The sequence below is a fragment of the Phoxinus phoxinus genome (genome assembly GCF_949152265.1).
Source record: "Phoxinus phoxinus genome assembly, chromosome: 6".
In the NCBI taxonomy this organism is placed as follows: Eukaryota; Metazoa; Chordata; class Actinopteri; order Cypriniformes; family Leuciscidae; genus Phoxinus; species Phoxinus phoxinus.
The window spans coordinates 41919501-41946801 of NC_136881.1; the positions used below are offsets into that span (position 1 = coordinate 41919501).

Consider the following 27301-nt stretch of genomic DNA (forward strand, 5'->3'; position numbering starts at 1 on the left):
AGCTTCAGAAACAACATTTATGGATCATGTCAAGTTTTAATGCTTAATTAGAAATATTATTAAAATGTGACTTGTCCAGTAGTTCCCTTTCAAAATGCAACTCGTACTGCATCAGACACTTATGGGGAACGCCTCAGCGTGACTGGTATCTGAAGCAACTGTCAAATCACGGCAATCTTATTGGCCAGCAACAGCCGATGACATCATACTAGTGCGACCAGGAAGTATATGAGAGGCGCCAAGGGAACATGTCAGCCTCTTTTCGCCTTCAAGGACTGTTTGGTTTGTAGCGCTGCACGAATCCGGTAAAAACAATGTCTGAGAAACACTTCAAGTAGTGTGCCGACCCGTGGTTCTTGACACCCGGTGACACACATGACACGTGCGTGTATTGTCTGGCCGCGCATGCTCAGTTCTCAAGGGAACCGTTTGCCTGCACTGTGGGGGCCGCCCTTTAAGGACTCTCTGCTCTCGTTTGTCTGCCTTCCCGAGGGTAAGAGGGACAAGCATCTGTGCCCAGTGGCTCAGGTCCCTCTCACGCAGCGGTGGGGAGAAGATCCAGGTCCTGGGGTTCACAGATGGAGCTAGTGGAAGTGTTTTAAAGAGAAGTGAATCTCTCGCATGCTTCCGCCGCTAACGAGAGTGCTCTGCTGGGCGAGGATGCAGCTTCCGATGCATACTCTGGGTCAGCGGATAGTACTCTACTGGCACCATGCCAGGAAGAGCAGGAGATGGTGATCGAGGGCGAAGAGGATGAGTCATCTAAGCCCTCGCGACCTTCCTGCCCCACGTTTGAGGAGCTGTTGGGGGTTACCTTGAAAGCGCTGGCCCTGCCTACCAAGCCAATAAAGATCACTGCACACTTGAATGGCAGGGCATAAGTGGCATCAGGTCAGACTGGTGCTTCACTGCATACCATGGCAAGCTTGAAGGACTTGGATCAGGGTCAGGGTCTTTCCCCTGCTGCGGTATCCAAGCTGTGCCGCACCACAGATCTGGCTCTCCGCATCCCTAAGCAGACCGCTGACGCGGTTGGTAGATCGATGGTGGCGATGATGTCTTAAGTGGCCTTCCCTAAGGCCACCCAAAATAGAGTCTGTCGACTTCCTCTCATTTTAGAGAGTCAGTAGGTTGAATCCACTGCTCCACTGAGTTCCAGGTAGATTTTGCTTTCAAGTGGAGGCATGTGGTAAGGCCACCTTGATTATTTCCCTGTGGTGAGTGAAGTTGGTTTCCTCTCACTTCGAGAGTCGGTATGTTCAAGCCACGGCTCCACTAAGCTCCAGGACCCACTAAGCAAAATGATGTCCAAAACACGTCTTTTCAACGTCTTTGTCACAAAAGTCGGACGTTGATAAGACGTTGACTGAGGAGCCAAAATGAAAGTTTTTATGATGTCTTTTTTTGACGTGTTCTGCACGTCCGATATAGACGTTCATGGACCCTTCGTACAAGGTAAAAACTAGTTCAAATGTGGACAATGTGGACATATTTTCAACATCATGTATGGTCTCATTTAGACATAATCACTTTGACTATTTCTGTCAGATGATCTTATGAGAATTAACAGAGGTTTAGATGTTGATATTTGTTTAATTTGAAGTGTCACCATTGTGGTCATCAGTGTTTGCTTTAGTTGGGCTCTTGCTCCCCTTTCTTTTTACTTACTGCTTTAATTGTGTTTGTATAGCACAATTGTAGTGGCAGAGAAAGCAAACAATGAAGAGATAAGGTGTTTTCAGCTTATTAATGATGGTGAAATCATCACAAAACAAGCATGTAATGTTGCCAGATGCTGTGGCATTCATAACCACCATCTTTGTGGAGCTGCAATATTGGTACCAAAAGCATTAAAATAATCACTTATTTGAAGATATATAAAAAACATGTGCACATGAAGTTTTTGAGCAAATGTGTCATCTAGTCACACACAGACATCAATATTTTGCATATGATTCACAACAATGGTGACAATAAAAAAAGCTTCATGCTGCAATGCATGATGGGTACCTTAATTCTCAAGCTTTTTTGTTTTTATTGTCACCGTTGTTGTGATTCATATCCAACATCTCTATGTCTGTGTGTGACTACGTTAATGGTGACATGCTTTTTTTCTACCTTCAAACAAGTGAAAATTGAAATGCTAATAGCACCAATATTGCAGACCCACACGGTTGGTGGTTATGAATGCTATATATAAACACAGTAGTTTAAATACATTTTTTTGATGATTATGTCAACATCGAGCTGATAATACCTCATACTTTTTCTTGGCGTTCTCGGCAACAGCAATTATGTTATAAACATAAAGCAAACACTGATGACCACAATGGTGACACTTCAAATTAAACAAATATCAACATCTAAACTCTGTTAATTCTCACTAAGATCATCTGACAGCAATAGTCAAAGTGATTATGTCTAAATGACAGAGGTGGAAAGTCCAGGGGTCAGAAAGTAAAAGTCCTGCCATATGTTTATTCCACCCATGAACTCAGTCAGCTGATTTCACTAATTAGTTCTATCTCCTGGCTGAAAAACTGCACTCAAATTTTTTTTTTTTGTCTAAACATAAGATTTATGTATTTGAATTGCATAACAAATTTCCATCCATTTGGATTACATAGTTTTAACATAAACAAATTAATAATCTGAATGTGATTCATATTTTAAGTCATATATAAATGAAACAGATAAGATTTATGTAATTGTATTAATAAACTGAATGTGATTCATATTTGTCAGTCATATGTAAATGAAGTGGATAAGATTTATGTAATCGTATACAGAAAAACGCCCATGTTATATTAGCACTGCTCAGTGTTTATATGTGTGCACACTACAGAGTTAAAGTACCATTGAATCAGTGTTGAAGTTAATGAGATAATTAATGGTGATTGAGCATTAAATATGAACACCTGCTGTTAACAAGCAGAATCACTGAAGAACAGAGAAACACAAGAACTACAACTGACTTCAGACACAGCCTTAGATGAAATCAACTAAAGATAAAAGAAGACATTAAATCTGTGAAGATCTCAGCAGAGGAGGATTAAACAACTCCACAAACAGCATTACCAGCTTCACTTATTACTGACCAGATTTACTTTATTTAATATCCGGTTTAATTAAATCATATTTTTGTATTTTAAAGTCATCATAATGGTGGATAGCATTTGCTTTAGTTGCGCTCTTGACCCTTGACTCTTTAATATAAAATATTCTTTGGCTGTTATAATTGTGTGTTTGTAAACCACATTTGATGCAGCAAAAAAAGCCAAGAGAAAGTGAGATCAGGTGATGTTAACTCTGGGAATTTTGATGCGTGGAGTCTCTCCAACGAGCTGATGATCTGATTCAGGTGTGTTAAATAAGGGAGACATACAAAATGTTCAGAGCAGTGGGTCGCGAGGACTGGATTTGAGAACCACTGGCTTAACATAATTAATGAATCCTAAAGTACTGCTGTTGTCACAGCTGCATAAAAAAACTGCTGCTGTTAGTCCTGTAGTCAAGAAGCAAAATTTAGATTTGGATGATTAAAATTATTAATCAATCTATGTCAAATCTTCCTTTCCTGGCTAAAATGTTAGAATGAGCTGTTGCTTTACAGTTGCATAATCATCTTTCTGTTAGTAATCTTTTTGACCAACTTCGCTTTTATAGCTGCCTGTTTGGTTGGCTCTGTGGTTCTGTACTTGAGTTCCAGAAGACATTAAGGAATTAAGGATTCCCCATTGATTATTATCGCCTGCGTTTTCTCTGGCTGCTGTATCGCTCCGAGCGGGAGATTGAAAACCCTCGTAGAGCTGGAGTGGTCTGTGTTTCGGTAAGTCACTCACAACTTGATTCTGTTGGAACTGTTTTCATCGTCGTAGAGGGAATACGTTGAAACGTAAGTTGCTGTATATTAAGGACTTTTTTTTTGAGAAATGTTGTTGTTCCGAACAACAGCAAGATTACGAGTGTAATTTTGTGCAATAATCCTTATTTAATAATCTTATAGTTTGATCTATTTTTTTTTTCTCTAGCAATCTCTAAGTGTAATGGTCTTTAACATTTCTTTCTTATGCTGTTATTCTTGATTTATTGAATGACAGAAAAGTGTGGAATTACACTAGAGCCTTGTTTTTTTCTGCCTTTTATTGGAAACATGAACAATACTGATACTCACGGTCAAAAACATTAATAATCACAATGAAGTAAGATTCATACATGATAAAAAAGCATAAAGAGAAAGACAATATAGTGATTACACACTTTTACATAAATTCATTAACCGTTTACTTTCATTATCGCACACACATATATAAAATGATCTTTAAAATACTTCACACGTCATCATGGCACTCCTGTCAATCATTCACGGCTCCTCCCACAAAGAGATGCATCAAGGCTGTAATATTTACTGTGGCCAAAACACTACAGCCTCTTCTTGTTAGGCGGAATAAGGAAGAAAGAAAGTGAAAACATTATTAATGTTTATAAATCAACAACATTAGTCATTAGGAAAGGCTGATAGATTGGGGTTTTGTCTCTATCTGGGTATTTTTTACTTACTGGAAGATTTTCATACAGAGAGGAGTCCAGTTCGGGTTTACAATCATCAAGTTGAGCAGCCTTTATTGAAGTAAGTAAAACAGTTTTCAAAGTAAAAACATCACTGTAAAAATTAAAACATAGATTTGATATATATCTAATTAATAAAAATGAGGCAACAGATTACAAGCAATATTATTAATTACATTTAACAAATTAGAATTGAGTAATAATTAATCAAATTAATTCCTTAAATGTTAACCATTTAAAATGAGTAAAAATTAGAAAATATATGTTATTGCCAACATTGAAGACACCTGATGTTAACAAGCAGAATCACTGAAGGAGAAAACCATAATTAAAGTCACCATTATGGAGATCAGTGTGTGTTTTAGTTGGGCTCTTCACCCTTAAATTAATAACTTTACGTTTAGTTTAGGTCAAATCGATGTTATCATTTTTACAGTGCAGGAGTGTGTTATTTAAATTCCCACTACTTAGTCAATATAGTTATGTTCACACTGACATTGAGTGTTTAATTCCTTTTGGCTGAAGGAAACCCTCAGTTAAAACACTTACCGCTACATTCTCATACACAGGATCACTCAATTCAACATCATATGCGTCGCGTCTGTCATGATCAGGTCTGGGATTATTCATCTTTGCCATTAAAGAAAAAAACAGAATAAAGAGAAAACAAATTATGTGTATAAAGAACTCACTAGATAAAGTCACTAATTCAGATTTTCACTTTTAGTTGCGACTGAAAACCAAATTATTTTTTCTCACCTGAGACTCCTGAGTGTCCTTTCTCTTTTTCAAACACCTGCTTCCCCTTTAAAGACAATGATTTGAAACAATTACAACCAATCATAACTTGTTTTGATGTTTAATACACAGTTATGATTTGAACTAATAGCATTTCTCTATAAGACAGGCACTGCCGTTTTGAATGTGATGGTATCTGGTGTATCTTCAGGATTTACGGCAGTAATGATGTCAGCTTCAGATTTCCTCATTCAATAACTGACTGAGTAGCTGTCAGTGTGGAAATATAGGATGGAAGATTTTGCCTTGGCTCACGTTCATCATGACGTCTCACTGAATTAACAACTGAATTGGGTTGTGGGGGGGTGGTGATGGCGCAATGGATAAGACACATGCCTTTGGTGTGAGAGACCCGGGTTCGAATCCACTGTGAGACACCAATGTGTCCCTGAGCAAGACACTTAACCCCTAGTTGCTCCAGAGGCGTGCGACCTCTGACATATATAGCAATTGTAAGTCGCTTTGGATAAAAGCGTCAGCTAAATGAATAAATGTAAAAAAATGTAAATGTAATGTAAATGAATTAACAACACACACACACACACACACTGCAGAGTACCACAGACACACATCTTACCAAATCACTAACATCGTAATGATCACTGCAGCTCCACAAACCCCTCCAATGGATATGTATAATATCACCAGACGTCCTACAACTGAGACAAAAGAGTAAAAACGTCTGAATAGATTAATTTGAGTAATTTTAGAAAGAGTAATGCAAGTATGAGCCGCGCTACCTTCAACAGTGACAGTTACTGCGTCTGATCTCTGAGATCCATGTTGATTGTGAGCCTGACAGTAGAAGCGTCCACTCTGTAGTGCACTGAACCTCTGTCCAGATCCAACAGCTGAGGCTTCATTCTCCTTAAACCAGCTGAAGTTCAGAGCCGGAGGGTTTGAGTCACTGATGCAGTTCAGAGTCACTGAATCTCCCTCCACTATTACACCAGATGGACTGATGGACACTGAGACGTCCCTGGGAGGATCTATCATAAAAAAAGGGGAAATTATTAATCTACAAAATAAAATTCACAGCTCGATCTCATGAGAAATAGTGCAAATTGTATGATGCGATTCGCCGGAACTTGACCCATGAGCAGGTCATACAAAAACATATAAATGATACTGTATCAATTCATATAAACTTTTATTCATATATCTTCTAAAATGTAAGATAGTTACGAATTGTCATGAGACTGTTGAATCACATTTGTTTAGTGGATGTCTGGTCAAAATATTAACAAAAACAAACTCACACATGATGTTTAAAGTCAGAGTATCAGAGTATTTCTCTCCATGTTCATTGATGGACTTGCACTTGTATTCTCCACTGTCATCAGAGCTGATCTTTGAGATGCTGAAGATTCTTCCAGATCCTACAAACTTTCTTCTTTTAAACCAGCTGATTTCTGCAGGAGGGTTTGAGTCACTGATGCAGTTCAGAGTCACTGAATCTCCCTCCATTATTACACCAGATCCACTGATCAACACTGAGACATTCCTGGGAGGATCTAAAAAGGAAAAAAAAATTAACCTTAAATAAACAAAATTCACACACAATTTCCAAAAACATAAAAATAAATAAAAAATGAATCTGTACTCACACATGACATTGAGCTGAACCTCAGGAGAGATGTGAGTGTGTCCGTCTACAGCACAGCTATATCTGCCTGAATCCTCTCTTCTGACTGGATTGAGGGAGAGTTTGTTACTGAAGTTACTCTCAGTTAATATCTTCAGTGAGTTTCTGGACCAGATGAATGTTGCTCTGTCAGTCAGAGCGCAGCTGCTTTTACATGTCAGAGTGACTGAATCTCCCTCTGTCACTCTCTCAGGAGACTCCACCTGAAGATCTGAACACAACACACACATTATATCTAGTGCTGCTGTCACACACTCATTATTATTCTACATAATGCACAGAAGAAGAGATAAACCTCATCAAACTCACCTGTGACAGTAAGAGTCACTCCTGGTCTACCAAACCATTTCTTATCAGGTTTATCAGTGATGAATCTGAAATAGTACATGCGTTCATCCTTCAGTGTCACATGACTCAGTCTGACGGTGCAGTTCTGCTGTTTATCTCCCAGATACTGAAGCCTCTGACTGTATTCAGGGTCATTAGACAGATCTGGAGGCTCGACACCATGTTTTAACAATTCGTTGGTCCAGAACACTTTCATGATCTGATATCCAGTAGGGTATGTATAAGTGCATCTCATTATCACTGTTGAGTCCTTTAGTGCACAGATGTGTAAAGGACGGTAACTCACACCCAAATCAGCACCAGAAACCCCTGAAACACAGAATTCATATCAAACTATTTAGCAGCGGCATGTGCATAAAAAAATGCAGTATCCAATTTATCTTGAGTGTTTCTGAAGTGTTGCATTGACTAACCGTGAATCATGAGAAGAACGATCAGAGGAAGAGGAGGAGCCATTCTGACTGACGTCACTATCAACACCTACAACACATGTACAGTGGCTTATTTTTCAACTTTAATGGGCAGATGCATAAACATAGCCATTATGTTAAGACAGAACCGTAAAACTTCAAATAATAGCAGAGCCCCAAATAGACGCCTGTCTCTTTTACACGCCTGGTGTGGCTACAGGTTTGGATAAATAAAGGCCGGTCTCAAATAGAGGCCGGGTCTGTTTTTTAGTTTCGGGTTGTATTTAATCTTCTAAAACCCGTCAGATCGTCTGTTTAAGCCACTTCTATGGTGTAGATTGGGCACGCAAGAGAGCCCTGCGCATTTTAGCGGGAGCTGTTAGCGCAAGCAAGGCAGGCAGAGAGAGTTAGCGCCGAGGTATCGCACACCGCACGAGAAGTGCCACGTCTATGACAACTCGAGTTATCGCACACCGCACGAGAAGTGCCGCGCCACGTCTATGACAACTCGAGTTATCGCACACCGGACGAGAAGCGCCGCGCCACGTCTATGACAACTCGAGTTATCGCTCACCAGACGAGAAGCGCCGCGCCACGTCTATGACAACTCGAGGTATCGCTCACCAGACGAGAAGTGCCGCGCCACGTCAATGACAACTCGAGGTATAGCTCACCAGACGAGAAGCGCCGCGCCACGTCTATGACAACTCGAGTTATCGCTCACCAGACGAGAAGCGCCGCGCCACGTCTATGACAACTCGAGTTATCGCTCACCAGACGAGAAGCGCCGCGCCACGTCTATGACAACTCGAGTTATCGCACACCGGACGAGAAGCGCCACGCCACGTCTATGACAACTCGAGGTATAGCTCACCAGACGAGAAGTGCCGCGCCACGTCTATGACAACTCGAGTTATCGCTCACCAGACGAGAAGCGCCGCGCCACGTCTATGACAACTCGAGTTATCGCACACCGGACGAGAAGGGCCGCGCCACGTCAAAGACAACTCGTGTTATCGCACACCGGACGAGAAGTGCCGTGCCACGTCTATGACAACTCGAGTTATCGCACACCGGACGAGAAGTGCCGCGCCACGTCTATGACAACTCGAGGTATCGCTCACCAGACGAGAAGCGCCGCGCCACGTCTATGACAACTCGAGGTATCGCTCACCAGACGAGAAGCGCCGCGCCACGTCTATGACAACTCGAGTTATCGCACACCGGACGAGAAGTGCCGCGCCACGTCTATGACAACTCGAGTTATCGCACACCGGACGAGAAGCGCCGCGCCACGTCTATGACAACTCGAGTTATCGCTCACCAGAAGAGAAGTGCCGCGCCACGTCTATGACAACTCGAGGTATCGCTCACCAGACGAGAAGCGCCACGTCTATGACAACTCGAGTTATCGCACACTGGACGAGAAGCGCCGCGCCACGTCTATGACAACTCGAGTTATCGCACACCGGACGAGAAGTGCCGCGCCACGTCTATGACAACTCGAGTTATCGCACACTGGACGAGAAGCGCCGCGCCACGTCTATGACAACTCGAGTTATCGCTCACCAGACGAGAAGCGCCACGTCTATGACAACTCGAGTTATCGCACACTGGACGAGAAGCGCCGCGCCACGTCTATGACAACTCGAGTTATCGCTCACCAGACGAGAAGTGCCGCGCCACGTCTATGACAACTCGAGTTATCGCACACCGGACGAGAAGCGCCACGTCTATGACAACTCGAGTTATCGCACACTGGACGAGAAGCGCCGTGCCACGTCTATGACAACTCGAGGTATCGCTCACCAGACGAGAAGTGCCGCGCCACGTCTATGACAACTCGAGTTATCGCTCACTGGACGAGAAGCGCCATGCCACGTCTATGACAACTCGAGTTATCGCACACCGCACGAGAAGTGCCACGTGTATGACAACTCGAGGTATCGCTCACCAGACGAGAAGTGCCGCGCCACGTCTATGACAACTTGAGTTATCGCACACCGGACGAGAAGCGCCGCGCCACGTCTATGACAACTCGAGTTATCGCTCACCAGACGAGAAGTGCCGCGCCACGTCTATGACAACTCGAGTTATCGCACACCGCACGAGAAGTGCCACGTGTATGACAACTCGAGTTATCGCTCACCAGACGAGAAGTGCCGCGCCACGTCTATGACAACTTGAGTTATCGCACACCGGACGAGAAGCGCCGCGCCACGTCTATGACAACTCGAGTTATCGCTCACCAGACGAGAAGTGCCGCGCCACGTCTATGACAACTTGAGTTATCGCACACCGGACGAGAAGCGCCACGTCTATGACAACTCGAGTTATCGCTCACCGGACGAGAAGTGCCGCGCCACGTCTATGACAACTCGAGTTATCGCACACTGGACGAGAAGCGGCGTGCCACGTCTATGACAACTCGAGTTATCGCTCACCAGACGAGAAGCGGCGTGCCACGTCTATGACAACTCGAGTTATCGCACACCGGACGAGAAGCGCCGTGCCACGTCTATGACAACTCAAGGTATCGCTCACCAGACGAGAAGTGCCGCGCCACGTCTATAACAACTCGAGTTATCGCACACCGGACGAGAAGCGCCGTGCCACGTCTATGACAACTCAAGGTATCGCTCACCAGACGAGAAGTGCCGCGCCACGTCTATGACAACTCGAGTTATCGCACACCGGACGAGAAGCGCCGTGCCACGTCTATGACAACTCGAGGTATCGCTCACCAGACGAGAAGCGCCGCGCCACGTCTATGACAACTCGAGTTATCGCTCACCAGACGAGAAGTGCCGCGCCACGTCTATGACAACTCGAGTAATCGCACACTGGACGAGAAGCGGCGTGCCACGTCTATGACAACTCGAGTTATCGCACACCGGACGAGAAGCGCCGTGCCACGTCTATGACAACTCGAGTTATCGCACACCGGACGAGAAGCACCGTGCCACGTCTATGACAACTCGAGTTATCGCACACCGGACGAGAAGCACCGTGCCGCGTCTATGACAACTCGAGTTATCGCACACCGGACGAGAAGCACCGTGCCACGTCTATGACAACTCGAGTTATCGCACACCGGACGAGAAGCACCGTGCCGCGTCTATGACAACTCGAGTTATCGCACACCGGACGAGAAGCACCGTGCCGCGTCTATGACAACTCGAGTTATCGCACACCGGACGAGAAGCACCGTGCCACGTCTATGACAACTCGAGGTATCGCACACCGGACGAGAAGCACCGTGCCACGTCTATGACAACTCGAGTTATCGCACACCGGACGAGAAGCACCGTGCCGCGTCTATGACAACTCGAGTTATCGCACACCGGACGAGAAGCACCGTGCCACGTCTATGACAACTCGAGTTATCGCACACCGGACGAGAAGCACCGTGCCGCGTCTATGACAACTCGAGTTATCGCACACCGGACGAGAAGCACCGTGCCGCGTCTATGACAACTCGAGTTATCGCACACCGGACGAGAAGCACCGTGCCACGTCTATGACAACTCGAGGTATCGCTCACCAGACGAGAAGTGCCGCGCCACGTCTATGACAACTCGAGGTATCGCTCACCAGACGAGAAGTGACGTGCCACGTCTATGACAACTCGAGGTATCGCTCACCAGACGAGAAGGGCCGCGCCACGTCTATGACAACTCGAGGTATCGCTCACCAGACGAGAAGTGCCACGCCACGTCTATGACAACTCGAGTTATCGCTCACTGGACGAGAAGCGCCGCGCCACGTCTATGACAACTCGAGTTATCGCACACCGGATGAGAAGCGCCATGCCACGTCTATGACAACTCGAGTTATCGCTCACCAGACGAGAAGCGCCGCGCCACGTCTATGACAACTCGAGGTATCGCTCACTGGACGAGAAGCGCCGCGCCACGTCTATGACAACTCGAGTTATCGCACACCGGATGAGAAGCGCCGTGCCACGTCTATGACAACTCGAGTTATCGCTCACCAGACGAGAAGCGCCGCGCCACGTCTATGACAACTCGAGTTATCGCACACTGGACGAGAAGCGGCGTGCCACGTCTATGACAACTCGAGTTATCGCACACCGGACGAGAAGCGCCGTGCCACGTCTATGACAACTCGAGTTATCGCACACCGGACGAGAAGCGGCGTGCCACGTCTATGACAACTCGAGTTATCGCACACCGGACGAGAAGCACCGTGCCGCGTCTATGACAACTCGAGGTATCGCTCACCAGACGAGAAGTGCCGCGCCACGTCTATGACAACTCGAGTTATCGCACACCGGACGTGCACTTTGTCAGTTTATGGCCAGCAATATTGTTATGTTTAATGACATTATGGAATTAAGATCATGTCTATGTTATGATTGTACTGTACAATTAAATACAATCGTTGCTTAGTCTGCAGTCTGAATTCACTTTATCTCTGAGCGTTCGTTAACTGAATTTAGAATATCATCTGAAAATCCGATAGCATCAGCAATTTTCATTCAACCAGCTGTACGGTGTACATTTTAGGACATCCTCAGACCTCAGCCATATGAAGACAAGGCATCACGCCTCAGACTAAAAGGCTTCAGTCATTGGACAAAACGGCATCGCGCCTCAGACTGAAAAGCTTCAGGTCTCAGGAAAAACAATGTCAGGTGTCAGGTCTCATACAATTAGGGATCAGACGAAACAGCATCAGACAAAAAGGCATCGGGCAAAACGGACTCAGACTAAAGGCATCGGGAGAAACGGACTCAGACTAAAAGGCATCGGGAGAAACGGACTCAGACTAAAAGGCATCGGGTGAAACGGACTCAGACTAAAGGCATCGGGAGAAACGGACTCAGACTAAAAGGCATCGGGTGAAACGGACTCAGACTAAAGGCATCGGGAGAAACGGACTCAGACTAAAAGGCATCGGGAGAAACGGACTCAGACTAAAAGGCATCGGGAGAAACGGACTCAGACTAAAAGGCATCGGGTGAAACGGAAGTGTTGGTCAGATCCGGGAGTGTTGAGTTTTCACTTATTCCCAATTTGTAAGCCTTCTATCTTGAGTCAAGATTCTTGACACACTACTTGCTTCATTGTTCAGGTCAATCAAAGGCATACGTTGAGCCGTACAGCCAATCACACGCGTTTCTGCTGAGTTTAAAAATGCAACGTCCAATCGAAGGCGGTTAGATTAGTTTCCGGGGAAGAAATCCGGTGTAAACAGATCAGGTGGACGTGGTTGTGTAAAAGAGATAAAAACTATATAAATACTGTTCGTTTTATCACACAAACCGCTCGTTTCGTGTCTTAGGCCATCAATGTGCACTTACGATGGGGAATTTATTCATTTGGACTTTTCTCTGCATGCTTTTGGAGACAGTGCCTATATTCCTGCATTATATGACTGACAGACAAGAACGGTTTGACCTAAAAATATCAAAATTGAAACTACTGCGGAGACAAAGACACCTACATCTTGGATGCACTTCAGGTAAGATAAAACATACCAACATTTAATTTCAAAGTGAACTATCCCTTTAAATCTTTTGCTAGATTTACATGACCGGGTTGCGCTCTGAGAAGTGGGCGTGGCTCCGTCTCATTCAGCCAATCGGACATCAGTGGGCGGGGTGTTTTTGCTGGTCTCGTAAGGCAGTGAGAATTTTAGGCCTCGTTACATTCGGTAACATGGAGCAGAAGCCCTGACGACTCGCGGTGCTGATCCCGGATCAGATCTAAACCCAAAACACACAGCGGCCCGTGCCGAATTCTGACCCAAGATCAGCTGCGCGTGCGCACGCGCGTGTGTGTGTGTGTGAATAAATACGACACAGAACTACGATAAAAAAACAAAGTGGAAGTACTAGAGGAGTTCGGGATCTCTTCTGAGGTATCGTCTAAAGTCTAGCTCCATAGCACCATTCCCCCACACCCTGATCACACACATCTATCTAAATGACACATTTGAAGGAATACCACAGGTTTAACTCGAGCATCTGTGACATGAGCTTGATTATGAGTGAAAATATTTATTTTTCCGCCATAGGAATGTCACAAACACGGTCCAAAGAGCTCGAGATGAACCTGAAACCTTGAAATCATTGACCGGTTATTGTACGTTTATGGTAGATCGACCATATTAAATACATTAAATAAATACACACTGTATTTACTTGTGAAACGCACCGTTAAAAATCGTCTGTGCACGAATGTTCATAATCTCTGTGTGTGTTTTATTTGTTCGACTGCAGGATTCAAATCTCTCGAAATGTTAATATAACATTTTGATTCAGTAACACGTGATTCAATTGGCATAAATCGTACATATGTAGGCTACATTATACAGCCCTTATCTGGTCAAAATATGGACAAACCCAGCCGTAGGGTTAACATTTATAATTTAAAATTTTAACCCAACGGCTGGGTTTGTCCATATATATATCAAATGATATGCAATGCAGGCAAATTATATATAAATATATTATATATATATATATATATATATATATATATATCATTAGTATAGCCTACCGTAATTATTCATAACAGCATAACGCATATTCACAACAGATAGGCTATATTTCACTATCCATTCAACATAACTCAGAACAAGACAAAAACAACTAAAAGTATCTTATTTAATTATAAAACATTTTATTTTAATATAATAACAGATAAAATAGTCTAATAACTCGTATATAATAGAGAATATACGTGAATAGATAACGTATAGTCAGCTATTAGCCTATTTCGACAGATAGGCTATATTTCAATATCCATTTAACATAACTCAGAACAAGATAATAACAACTAAAAGTAGGCCTATCTTATTTAATTTTAAATATTTTATTTTAATATAATAACAGAGAAAATAGTCAAATAACTTGTATATAATAGAGAATATCTATATGTAAATATAACGTAGTCAGGTATTATTAGCCTATTTCGACAGATAGGCTATATTTCAATATCCATTCAACATAATTCAGAACAAGATAATAACAACTAAAAGTATCTTATTTAATTATAAAATATTTTGGTTTAATATAATAACAGAGAAAATAGTCTAATAACTCGTATATAATAGAGAATAATATCTACGTAAATAGATAACGTAGTCAGGTATTATTAGCCTATTTCTGATCAACAAATTTAATCTAATATGCTTTTTGTTTGTAGAAATTATATGCAAACACTCAGGATCGCTACTGATCTATCTGTTGACAGTGAGAGAGACAAAGATCAACCGCTGGAAATGTAACAAAAGAATAATGCGAAATTCAATGCGGTCAATATGACCGTCTTTGGCCGAAATAGGTAAATATGTCCATTTGTTTTTTTGCCTCATGTGTAATTTATATGAAAAACACTTTTAGGAAAAGGAACCAGCAGGATTTTTTTTTTTCAACAAAGTTATTGCAGATATAAAAATCAAAACGGTCAAAATGACCACCATGGCCGTTCTAGTGTTAAAGCATTTATTTGCACGTTTAAAAAGATAGATGACATATTTTAACTGCTAGCTTGTATGTTCGCAAACTATTGTGAAATTAAAGCATTATTTCAAGCTGTGACGTCACATGGGGCGGGGCAATGCAAACCTCCAAACTCCAACTGAGTCCGTTTTTGTCTGATGCTGTTTCGTCTGATCCCTAATTGTATGAGACCTGACACCTGACATTGTTTTTCCTGAGACCTGAAGCTTTTCAGTCTGAGGCGCGATGCCGTTTTGTCCAATGACTGAAGCCTTTTAGTCTGAGGCATGATGCCTTGTCTTTATATGGCTGAGGTCTGAGGATGTCCTAAAATGTACACCGTACAGCTGATTTCTGTAAATGAATGTAAAAACTAAATGTATATTGCAGCACAGGGTGAAGTCTCAACACTAAATTAAAGGCCTGTCTCACGCCTGTCTCCAATACAAGCCGGTGCAGTTTAGCGATTTGGGAAAATAAAAGCCCGGGCTATTATTTGAAGTTGTACGGTATTAAGGCGAGACACAGGTGAATAGGGACATTTTTTTAAAATACAGGATATAACTGTGAAACTTCTCCAGTTTATTACTGGCATAAACATAAGAAAAAAATGTATTACAAGTTTTGTGTAAATTAATGTTTTAATATGCAAATGAGGCCTTATATACTTAAATATAACTAATTTGCATACATTTCCAAAAACAAAATCTGGAAATTGGAAAAGACCAGGTTTAAAATTCTTGGTTGTATTTGTTGACATATTAGATGAAAGGGCTTTTACTGAGGGGATTCTGGATATCTTATTTTGTGCCTTAGTAAATTAGGCTGCGTTTACACTTGGCATGAACATGCGATCACCATGATCCGATCAAGCAGATCGGATCATTAGCCAATCAGGACACCTTGCGTGTACATTTCTTCATATTAAGTAGCCTCTGTATATGGATAAACGATTGGATTTCAGTTTCCTGCATAATATTTGATTTGATTTGATTTGATTTATTTAATTGTATCCAAAAGACCTTACACATGAAACATAAAAAAATAAAAGGCATCAAATACAATCGAGGATAAAAACACAATAAAGTCCAGGACTTATTTCCATTGTGGTCCTCAACATATAACATCAGGACAAGACACTTACAGAATTTGTGATAATCAATAAAACAAATAATAATAATGAAAAAAAATAATAATAATAACTGGCCCCTGATTCTATTCCGCTACCCTCTCTAGTAACCAGGCCTTAATTTTCTTTTTAAAAGAGTTCATGCTGTAAATAACTTTAATTTGACGGTCTAACTTATTCCACTGAACTGCCCCTATATAGACAAAAGTTCCTTTCCCTAACACTGTCTTAAAAGTATAAGGACAAAGGTCTGATATGCTGCCACGAGTGTTGATATTGTGTGTGTCTTTTACCTTAGTAATTAGACACAACAAAAATTTTGGGACAGTGCCGAACAGTATTTTATGGATCATGGTCAGCCTTGTCATAACAACCCGAGACTCAACAGGGAGCCAGTTGAGCTCAACAAATTGTGACCTACCTACATGAGACCTATGGCTCAGATTCAGAATAACTCTTATTAATTTATTCTGTGCTGTTTGCAGCCTCCCTTTAAGTCGGTTCGTTAGGCCTTCAAACCAAGAAGTACATGCAAATTCAAACTGATGTAAAATTAAAGCATTGGCTAAAATGATCATTGTTGACCTATCTAAAAATTTTAGTCCAGTGACTTTACTCAGAACCTTGTTGGCCATATTCCTGCCATCCAAGTTGTTTTCTAAAATACAACCAAGGTATTTTACTGATGCTTTTGTTTCCTTGCCGCTGTTGCCTTACCTTCTGGCTTGCTTAGTTGGGGACATTTAATATTCAACAATATTATAGATCTGCCTTAAAGGTGGATGATGATGAAATTGTTTTTTTTGTATTATTTTCATGTTATCACTGTGAAGCTGCTTTGATACAATCTGTATTGTAAAAAGCGCTATATAAATAAAGATGACTTGACTTGACTTGTATCAACCACACCACTATGCAAAATAACCCTGAATTCCGGGCATCTATTTAATCTGTATTTTGAGCCAAACAAGATGGCTTCTGTCTTATCAAAATGTGGAGACAGCCTATTGTCAATCAGCCAGTTGTTTACAGAAGCTAGCTCCGAGCTCAGTTTACTCTCTAGGATGGATTGTTGTTTATCAGACATTAAAAGTGCAGAGTCATCAGCATACAGAAATAGTTCACATGAGCAGGAGTCTGCCATATCATTAATATATGTTAAGAATAACGACGGTCCGAGTATACTTCCTTGTGGAACGCCACATTCTACTATACGAGGGTCTGATAATACTCCCCCTAAGACCACCAATTGTTCCCTCCCTGATAGGTAAGATCTAAACCACCTACAGGTGGAGCTGTCTGCCCCCAAGGCCTCAAGTTTGGCAATCAGTCTGTCATGATTCACCGTATCAAATGCCTTTTGAAGATCCAATAACACCATTCCGCAGAGATTTCCATTATCTATTTCCCTGCGTATGGTGTCGGATAAATATAGTAGGCATAATTCGGTAGAATGTGACTTCCTGAATCCGGATTGGAATTTAAATATGAAGTTGTTATTATTCATATATTCATTAAATTGCTCATTGACCAACCTTTCAAAAATTGTTGAGACTGTGCCTAAAATAGAGACCGGCCTATAATTACCAGGATCTTGGCTATTTCCCTTTTTAAAAAGGGGAACTATCTTTGCCCTCTTGAGGTCATTGGGAAGAACACCAGTTTCAACAGACAGGTTAAAAATATGGGAGATGTATGGGGCTATTTGAGCAGCAGCATCGCGTAAAAACCGAGGGGATAACCCATCTAACCCAGGGCCCTTAGAACAATCTATTTGTAATAGCTTTTTTTCCATTTCCTCTACCTCAACCTTCCGTAAGGAGAATGAGTTAGGTCGTGCTCCAAGTTTATTATAATATGCCTTCACCCTATCAATGTTAAATAACCCATGAGAGGGTTGGAGATTTGAGACCAGCTGTTTTGCTATAGAAGTGAAGTAATTATTAAAATTATTAGCAACCTCTTTCTTATTAAAATTTATGTCACCCTTCATTGTTAGTCCTATATTTCTTGGTTTCTTGGTATTTGTCTTAGTGGCTCCCAATTCCTTTAAAATCTTCCAGATTTTTTGGGGTTATTTTTATTATTTGATATATCATTCTTGTAGTGGGTTGATTTAGCATCTCGAATAAGTTCCTGAGTCTTATTTCTTGCTTGTTTATATATAAAAAAATCATCATGATTTTTAGTTCTATGAAACGTTTTAAGTGCTTTTTCCCTGGTTTTAATAGCATCATGTATAACTTCATCAAACCATACACTTGAACGCTGTTTTACTCTAATCTGTCTAAGAGGGGTAATTTTGTTGATGATTTTTAAAAATGTATCTTTAAATTGTGACCATGCTATATTAACACATGAGCAATTTACAACAGGAGACCAGTCTACCTCATCAACCATCCTCTTGAAAGTTTCCTGAGAGTAATGTTTAAATGATCTGGATAATACAGTCTTGTGAGAGTAAAAGTTTTTTTTACCATTTTTTCTTGTGCAAAAAGTTATATTATGATCACTTATACCATAAGTAATAGTACCACTTTGAGATATTTTAGTTTTGTCTGCTACTAAGATCAGGTCAATAATACTTTCACAAGTCTTGCTTATCCTCGTGGGCTGTTTTACCAGCTGTTCAAGACCAAACGAGTGACACATATCCTCCAGTATTTTCCTCGAAGGATGAGCACAGTCCGATACATTTGTGTTCATGTCTCCCATTAAAATCAGTTCAGAGATCTCTTTTTCTGACAGGCTCAAGAGAACTTGCTCTAACTTGTCATAAAAGGTGGCATGGCCTGGTGGTCTGTAACAAGACCCCAATAAAATGGGATTGGTTTTTGGTAAACATATGTCCATCCAAACAATCTCTAAATCACTAGTAATATCATCTCTACAATTAAAAGCTATATCTGAGTGCACATATACACATACCCCACCCCCCTTTCTATTCCGGTCCTTCCTAACTATACAGTAATTATTAATGGCAATTTCCTCGTTGCTTATAGTTTCATCTAACCAACTTTCCGTGAAACAGATAATCCCGACCTCGGATTGTTTCACCAGTTGTCTAATTTCCTAAATTTTAGGTAGCAGACTTCTAACATTAAGATGTAGGAAATGTAAACCTTTCTTACTAAATTTTTTTTTAAAATCTGTGACCTTATCCGCCGGTATCGGTCCATCTGTTGCCTCGCTGTTAACAGACGCTGCCATGTGCATGCCGTCCCGGTCCTCACCACTCCGGGGTATATTCACAGTTACATTACGGTGAAGGACACCACATGAGCCTGGCCTGGTGGTCGCTGGACTGCTACTGCTGAGGCCTGAGCCTGGCCTGGTGGTCGCTGGACTGCTACTGCTGAGGCCTGAGCCTGGCCTGGTGGTCGCTGGACTGCTACTGCTGAGGCCTGAGCCTGGCCTGGCGGTAGCTGGACTGCTACTGCTGAGGCCTGAGCCTGGCCTGGTGGTCGCTGGACTGCTACTGCTGAGGCCTGAGCCTGGCCTGGCGGTAGCTGGACTGCTACTGCTGAGGCCTGAGCCTGGCCTGGTGGTCGCTGGACTGCTACTGCTGAGGCCTGAGCCTGGCCTGGCGGTAGCTGGACTGCTACTGCTGAGGCCTGAGCCTGGCCTGGCGGTAGCTGGACTGCTACTGCTGAGGCCTGAGCCTGGCCTGGTGGTCGCTGGACTGCTACTGCTGAGGCCTGAGCCTGGCCTGGTGGTAGCTGGACTGCTACTGCTGAGGCCTGAGCCTGGCCTGGTGGTCGCTGGACTGTTACTGCTGAGGCCTGAGCCTGGCCTGGCGGTAGCTGGACTGCTACTGCTGAGGCCTGAGCCTGGCCTGGTGGTAGCTGGACTGCTACTGCTGAGGCCTGAGCCTGGCCTGGTGGTCGCTGGACTGCTACTGCTGAGGCCTGAGCCTGGCCTGGTGGTAGCTGGACTGCTACTGCTGAGGCCTGAGCCTGGCCTGGTGGTAGCTGGACTGCTACTGCTGAGGCCTGAGCCTGGCCTGGTGGTAGCTGGACTGCTACTGCTGAGGCCTGAGCCTGGCCTGGTGGTCGCTGGACTGCTACTGCTGAGGCCTGAGCCTGGCCTGGTGGTCGCTGGACTGCTACTGCTGAGGCCTGAGCCTGGCCTGGTGGTAGCTGGACTGCTACTGCTGAGGCCTGAGCCTGGCCTGGTGGTCGCTGGACTGCTACTGCTGAGGCCTGAGCCTGGCCTGGTGGTCGCTGGACTGATACTGCTGAGGCCTGAGCCTGGCCTGGTGGTCGCTGGACTGCTACTGCTGAGGCCTGAGCCTGGCCTGGTGGTAGCTGGACTGCTACTGCTGAGGCCTGAGCCTGGCCTGGTGGTCGCTGGACTGATACTGCTGAGGCCTGAGCCTGGCCTGGTGGTCGCTGGACTGCTACTGCTGAGGCCTGAGCCTGGCCCGATGATTGCTAGTCTGCTGCTGCTGCTGAGACCTGGATTTTGCTGTTTAGTAGCCATCAGTCCCAGGGGGAATATATCTGTTGGTTCCTTCCTTCCTGGTGGAACAAGCAGGAACCACATACAAAGCAGCATTGTCCAAATACATCCATTTTCTCTGTACCTTTTGGTTGATTCTTGTCTTTGCTGCACGCATTTCTTTGAGTTGAGGTATCTTTGTTGAAAAGCATTGACTAAAACTGTTACAATCTGCAAAAATGTTGAATAAAAGAATAGGTGTGGAGCCTAAAAAACCACACCTGTTCTCAGCGGCCATCTTGAAAACTGATGACATCAGTTTTAATTAGGTATTTAATTATAGATACATATTTATACATATTTAAATTAGGTCTGTAGTACGACATCAATAAGAGTAAAGATAATATAAATTAAGCAATGTCCCAATTGCTTTCACTCACTCACTTTACTTTGCTGTGCAATCTCCAGTCTTAGATCAAATTACGTTTTTTGAATGAAGGAATATAGAGTTGATCATACAAAAAAAACATGGTTATATCATCGATCGTCAGGGTTTAAGGTTACATCATGCAATGACTATATTAACAGAAATGGGAGATTAATAAACATGCTGAAACAATAAAAACATTCAACATTACAACAATTAAAAAGTTAATTCCTATTATTCCTCTGGCAAAGCAGCGCACGCTCTTCATTAAGATCTCATTACTCACAGCTGTGATTGTACAGGCGATCGCCTCGTTCAGATAATGTTGCACAATTAAAATGAAAAAAATGACACACACAGTATCATGTAAGTCTAAATAAATTGTTTTAAATATTGACGTTTATTGTAAGGTTCAAATACATTTTATTTATTGTCTAAACTGCGTCTGGCCATTAATTTCTGACAGCCACGTGGGGAGACTGGGCAGGGGTTTATATGACGTCCACCTGTGAATGCAGACACGATGGCTGGATTGCGTTTACATTACACTGAGATCCGATCACAATGCGTCCTCGACTACCTCTGAACCTGGACACCCTGATCGGATAACATTCCGATCAGAAGCGCGTTTACACTCGTCTTTTTAATGTGTATGTGGACAACATCCAGATACAGGTCGCATGTTAATTCCAAGTGTAAACGCAGCCTTAGAGAATACTGACAATAGCCTATTTTATAAGTCTGGAAAAGTTGGTGCTTGTAGGTGCTACACAGCAGTTTGGCTCCAGACTCAAGAGTGTTAAAGTATTGAAATATGAGTGTTAAATTAACACTCAAGAGTGTTAAATTAACACTCAAGAGTGTTAAAGTTAATGAACTCATTAAGTGATTAATTGAGCAATGATTGATCATTATTGAAGACACCTGATGTTAACAAGCAGAATCACTGAAGGAGAACATCTATTTTTTAAGACACCATTATGGAGATCAGTGTTTGCTTTGGAAGTCACTGGGGTACATCAACTGTTTGGTTACCCACATTCCTCCAAATAACTTTTATTTTCAACAGAAGAGGGAAACTTATTTGGGTTTGAAACGGCTTGAGAGAGTAAATTATGACAATTAAAAATGTTCCTGTTAATAAAACAACAAAATACAAAGAGCAAATCCTTCACTCTTGACTGAGAACTTCAATAGTAGCTTTAATAAGAATCAATGTACAATTTATACAGTGAAGTCTATGTTGTGTTTTATTTTCATATTTCATATAATTTATTGACTTTCTTCCATGCTGTTAAATACACATACTGTAGCTGAAAAAATAAAGCACTGTTTATTTCATTTGTATATTAAGTTGGGGGGGGGGGTACCATTGTGCCCAGGGGCCTCTGAACTCTTAATCCGGATCTGCATATACACACACACACACACACACACACACACACACACACACACACACACACACACACACACACACACACACACACACACACACACACACACACACACACACACACACATATATATATATATATATTAGTTTGATATAGCCTAACGTTACATTGGAACAAACACTATAACATCTTAGTTGATGAGTTTATTTTTGACAAAACATACTATATATTTAACATATCAGCAGAAACTGGCTAACAAAAGCTTATTTGATGTATATTTTACAGTAAAAACTTTATAGTCTATCCAAAACTAGTCACAACTAGCAACAGCGTGCCGTTCATTCATCACACACAGCGATTCATATCACAGTCTTTTTGTGGTTTACAGACACTATTCCATATCGCGATTAGAACAAAGCATATAAGAATAAAAAACGTACTACTAATCCTCAACTGGATCCATTGCTCCTCGAAGTGAAACCAGCACTTCTGAGGTACGTTTCCCAGGATTATTCCTCACAGCCTCACAAGATGACACAGTACATTCATCTGATTAAACTTGATGTGTTTTATCGAGCTGATGTGGCCGGTTTGCATGTATTGCCTCAGATCATTTGCGTTTGAATAGCGCGCGCTTTCCGTGGGCTTGGTCACATTAAAAGATAACGAGATATAATGAGCTGAAATGAGAACTGCTCTTTTTATATAGATTACATAAACAGAGAATTTGTTTTAGTTTTGAATTAGATAATTTAAAAGTGCACACTTAAATGATTATAAAGATATATTGCTCATGCCTGGGTGAATAGGATTCACTGAGTTTTGTTTAAGTTTAGAGACGTGCTCCAGAAAAAAAGTTCACGGAGACGGAGAGGCAGAAAGCACACCCTGTTTATTTTCTTTATTTTACAAAAGCACAATGTTTTATTTCGATTGTAAGTGGACACATAATAAGTAGACATTTAACAGCTTATTTTTTCATATTTCTTAAGTCTGTATGACCAAAAATGACGGAGTATTTTAAGTCTATTTTGCTGCTATGTAAAAAAAAAAACGAGCAAAATGCGCCCGCGCGTTTGGCGACCCCAGGGGGTTAAGGGGCTTTCACACTGGCAGTTTGGCACAATGGGGCACGGTTTGCATGAAAAAACGCTATTGTGAACGCTGTCATGCGGAGCCGGGTGCGCACTGGGGTACCGAACCCGAGACTACCTGGAGGAGGTCTGAGTTCAGTTGCTTCGCGTGAATGTGAAAGCGACACAGAATCGGGTGCGCACTTGTTCAGTAAGTAAAGTATCCTGCGCACGCTTTTTAGCTGATTATGATGTATTTAGTTAAATAAAACACATGTAAGGGATGGTAGTGTTAATGATTTACCTTGGATAAGACGAGTGAGAGTGAGCCTGCAGTGTATTCGCGCATAGAGCGTGGAATAAGGGAAACAAATTTGGAAATCCACTGTCTCCCTCAAAAGTGCCTGTTTGCAAGCAGCAGAAGGCCACCTTATGCAACACACGCACAGTACGCATCTCTAGAAACGTTCTGTTTCTATCATGCGCCGTAAACGTTTGCGATGATGTAAGAGGCACGCAAACACACCAGGGATCGATAGAATTAACTCGAGTGTGAAACCAGACTGGCGCTGCGGGGGACGCCGGGAACAATCGCGCGCGGGCCGCAGCAAACCAGCCCATAGCATTAAGCTTTATATCAGTAGAAAGCCAGTATTATTTTCGAATTACCGTGCTCCCCCCTGCCTTGTATCCCCTGAGATGAGATTTATGTATTTATAGTCTGGAAAAAATCTTTTGGCCAGAGGCTTAAAACTACAGCCAGTAGACGGTGCTGTTCCGCATGTTCTCAGCCCGCCCATAGAGGGTGGGATCTCACTCACAGAATGTACAAATAGTGTCAGCCATCTTTTATTTGGAAGCTAAGCTAACAAGTTCTTATTCTTTCGATTAGAGTTACAGAATGTGCAGTGTGAAGAGATGTCTAACTTAAACTTAGAAAGAAGAGAGTTACAGGGATAGTAATTATGTAGAATTTTAAAGTGTAGCTCTTTCCACTTGTTAGGTAACAGAAACGTATTAATGCCAGTATTAATAGTAGAAAGAGAAGGATAATTTAATTTCCATTTGAAAAAAGCTTTGGGATGACAGCTGATCTTCCTAATAAGAGATATATTTATAATCCAGAAATTGTTACATTTGACATTGGAAAGTTCCAAACCTCCAATAGACAACTGGGACATTTCACAAGCAGATACTCTGTAGCTACAGTATGATAACCATATGCAAAAGTTTAGGTGAAATAGAATTAATAACCCAGTTATAAACTTTTGAGGAATCCACTCCAAAAAGGTTGATAAATTCATTGTAGGAATAAAAGCTGCCATCCTTATTTAACAAATCCCAAACAAAAATAACACCTTTGTCAACCCAATCCTTAATAAAGATATATATTTTTTCCATGCAGCACATTCTGATTGTTCCATATACTCTATGAGTTGGAAAAATTGTGGCAAAAGGCAAGCTTACAGGCATCCAAGGCTTGCTTATGAAAATTAGTAAGCTTGGAAGTTTGTTGCATTTAAAATCGCAAGACAATAAAAAATGTAACCCCCCACATTTTTCAAAGATAAATTTAGGTACGTGAAACCATAACAGATTAGAATCAGCATTCAGGCAGCGTTTAATCCAGCCGATCTTAAAAACCTGATTGAGAGTACTAAAGTCCAAAGCATTCACACCACCAAGAGTACGGAACTGTCCAACGTCTTTCGCTGCCCCTTTTTGATTGAAAGCAGCTTTCATTAGTCAGCCTGTATTACACGGTTATCTGTTGTTAAAATATTAAAGTTGATTTTTATCGAGGTGTTTGTCACCAACATACAAAACACTGCTAGAGAAAACATTGTGCTATTATACTTTTGATTTGAAACCATATACATTTATAAGGACTACACATTTTGTGTTACCTTTAACACAACTAATGTGTTATTCCTCTTACACAGAAGGGTGTTGAAACCTTTTACAAACTAATGTGTTATAGTTACACAACTTGTGTCAGATATGTGTCACATGTGACAGTAGTCAGTGTGCATTTGCCAGTTACTTCCTGTTTTTTACAACTGAGTGTTTGGATGAACACTGACACGTATTGTTAACTTGTTTTTATGTAGTCCAGTGACATTTAATAAAGAGTTTGTTTGAACATTTGGATGTTTTAGACATCATGAATCTACATAGACAAGCTCTTTTTGAGAATTAACAGAGGTTTGATGTTTCATTGAATATTTTATTTTAAGTCACCAGAATCGTGATTAATGGCTCCTTTATTGGGGTCTTGACCATTTAATTGGTTTTAGTTATCCTCCTGCAGCTGTAACTGTATTTTAATAAAATACATATGTTAAGGTGAGAGAAAATATGATCAGATTTTTCGTATTGATGTCATAATCAACAAGTGCTGATCTGATCAAGTTTTTACATAAATGGATTGTGTGCGGTATATGTGCTTTCAATCTTGTGAATCTACATCATGTTATATTGAGCAGTGCAGCAGAATGGTTTCTTAAAAAAAATGAATGTTTTCTGAACATTTAAAGCTGCAGCAGAAACTAGTCAAACACAGACATCAAGGATCAGCGTATGAATCTTAACAATGGTGACAAACGATAAGCTTCTTGCTGCAATGCATGTTGGGAGTCATGGATTAGTTTTGTAGTATGGTGGCAACGTAGACTGTAAGAACCTGTGTGCACTGTATATTTACATGACTAATTGTAAGTTAATTTGCATTATGTTAAACAATTTAAAAGTCATCTTTCAGCTTTAAGGTCTTGCTGAGTATATCTAAACTACATGATGACAATATTATCATCTGATCACATTTTCCTCATAGTTATTCATGCTGTTTCAAATGTGCAAATTAAATACACAATTACAGCAAACAGAGACAACTAATGTTAAAGGGTCAAGGGTCAAGATGCCAAAATGGTAATTTACCATTTACCATTTTGTTTTTATGAACTAAGATTTTATTTGTTTATTTTAATGTATTGTTTTATTTATTTAAGAGAATTTTATGGGACACCATATAAAAAATACCTATACTTTATTTTCATAAGCAAATTCTCCTCCACCCAGTGCTATTCTATCCAGAGTTCAATTTTAACAGACATTGTGTTACAAATCTACACAACATGTCAAAATACCATCAACACATGCTGTGTGTTGTTTTTTAACACATCTCTTTTTAGAGTGAGACACAGCCCTGTGACCACTAGCTCAACCAATCTCCCATAAAACCCCCACACTTAAGATATTTGACAGAACAGTCATAAAATCATCTCTTACCCGCTTCACCAACACCCGTGACCAGTGAAAGCACTACAAATGATCAGGATGAAACTAGTCTAGGCGTTTTCACATTCTGAATGACACGTGATTAACATCTTATATTTTCACATGAGCTTACGACACCTCAACTAGTGCAGGTCGAGCAGAGGAAGAGTTTTACATTTTAACAACATTAGTCTAAAGACATAAAAGTTAAACCGAGACAGACTTTATGTCGGTCCATAAAGATGCCCATATAACGTTTTCAAACTTGGGAATATCTATATATATCTGCAGATAGTAATGACAAGGAACCTGTTCTTAAGA

At 41.6% G+C, this 27301-nt stretch overlaps 2 protein-coding genes across 2 annotated transcripts in view; both read right to left on the minus strand.

Annotated features, from left to right (window-relative positions):
* The window catches only part of LOC306999698 (B-cell receptor CD22-like), a 78513-nt gene that overhangs the window by 44229 nt on the left and 6983 nt on the right, over positions 1-27301 (minus strand). The gene's annotated exons all lie outside the window — the stretch shown is intronic.
* Positions 6381-27014, minus strand: LOC307000235 (sialic acid-binding Ig-like lectin 14; the record flags this gene model as incomplete). Its single annotated transcript, XM_079615670.1, has 6 exons — positions 26993-27014; positions 7774-7840; positions 7322-7669; positions 6975-7223; positions 6627-6881; positions 6381-6385 (listed from the first exon to the last, which is right to left on the minus strand). The coding sequence occupies exons 2-6, from the start codon at positions 7814-7816 to the stop codon at positions 6381-6383; spliced, it is 900 nt and encodes a 299-aa protein (XP_079471796.1). The 5' UTR covers positions 7817-7840; positions 26993-27014.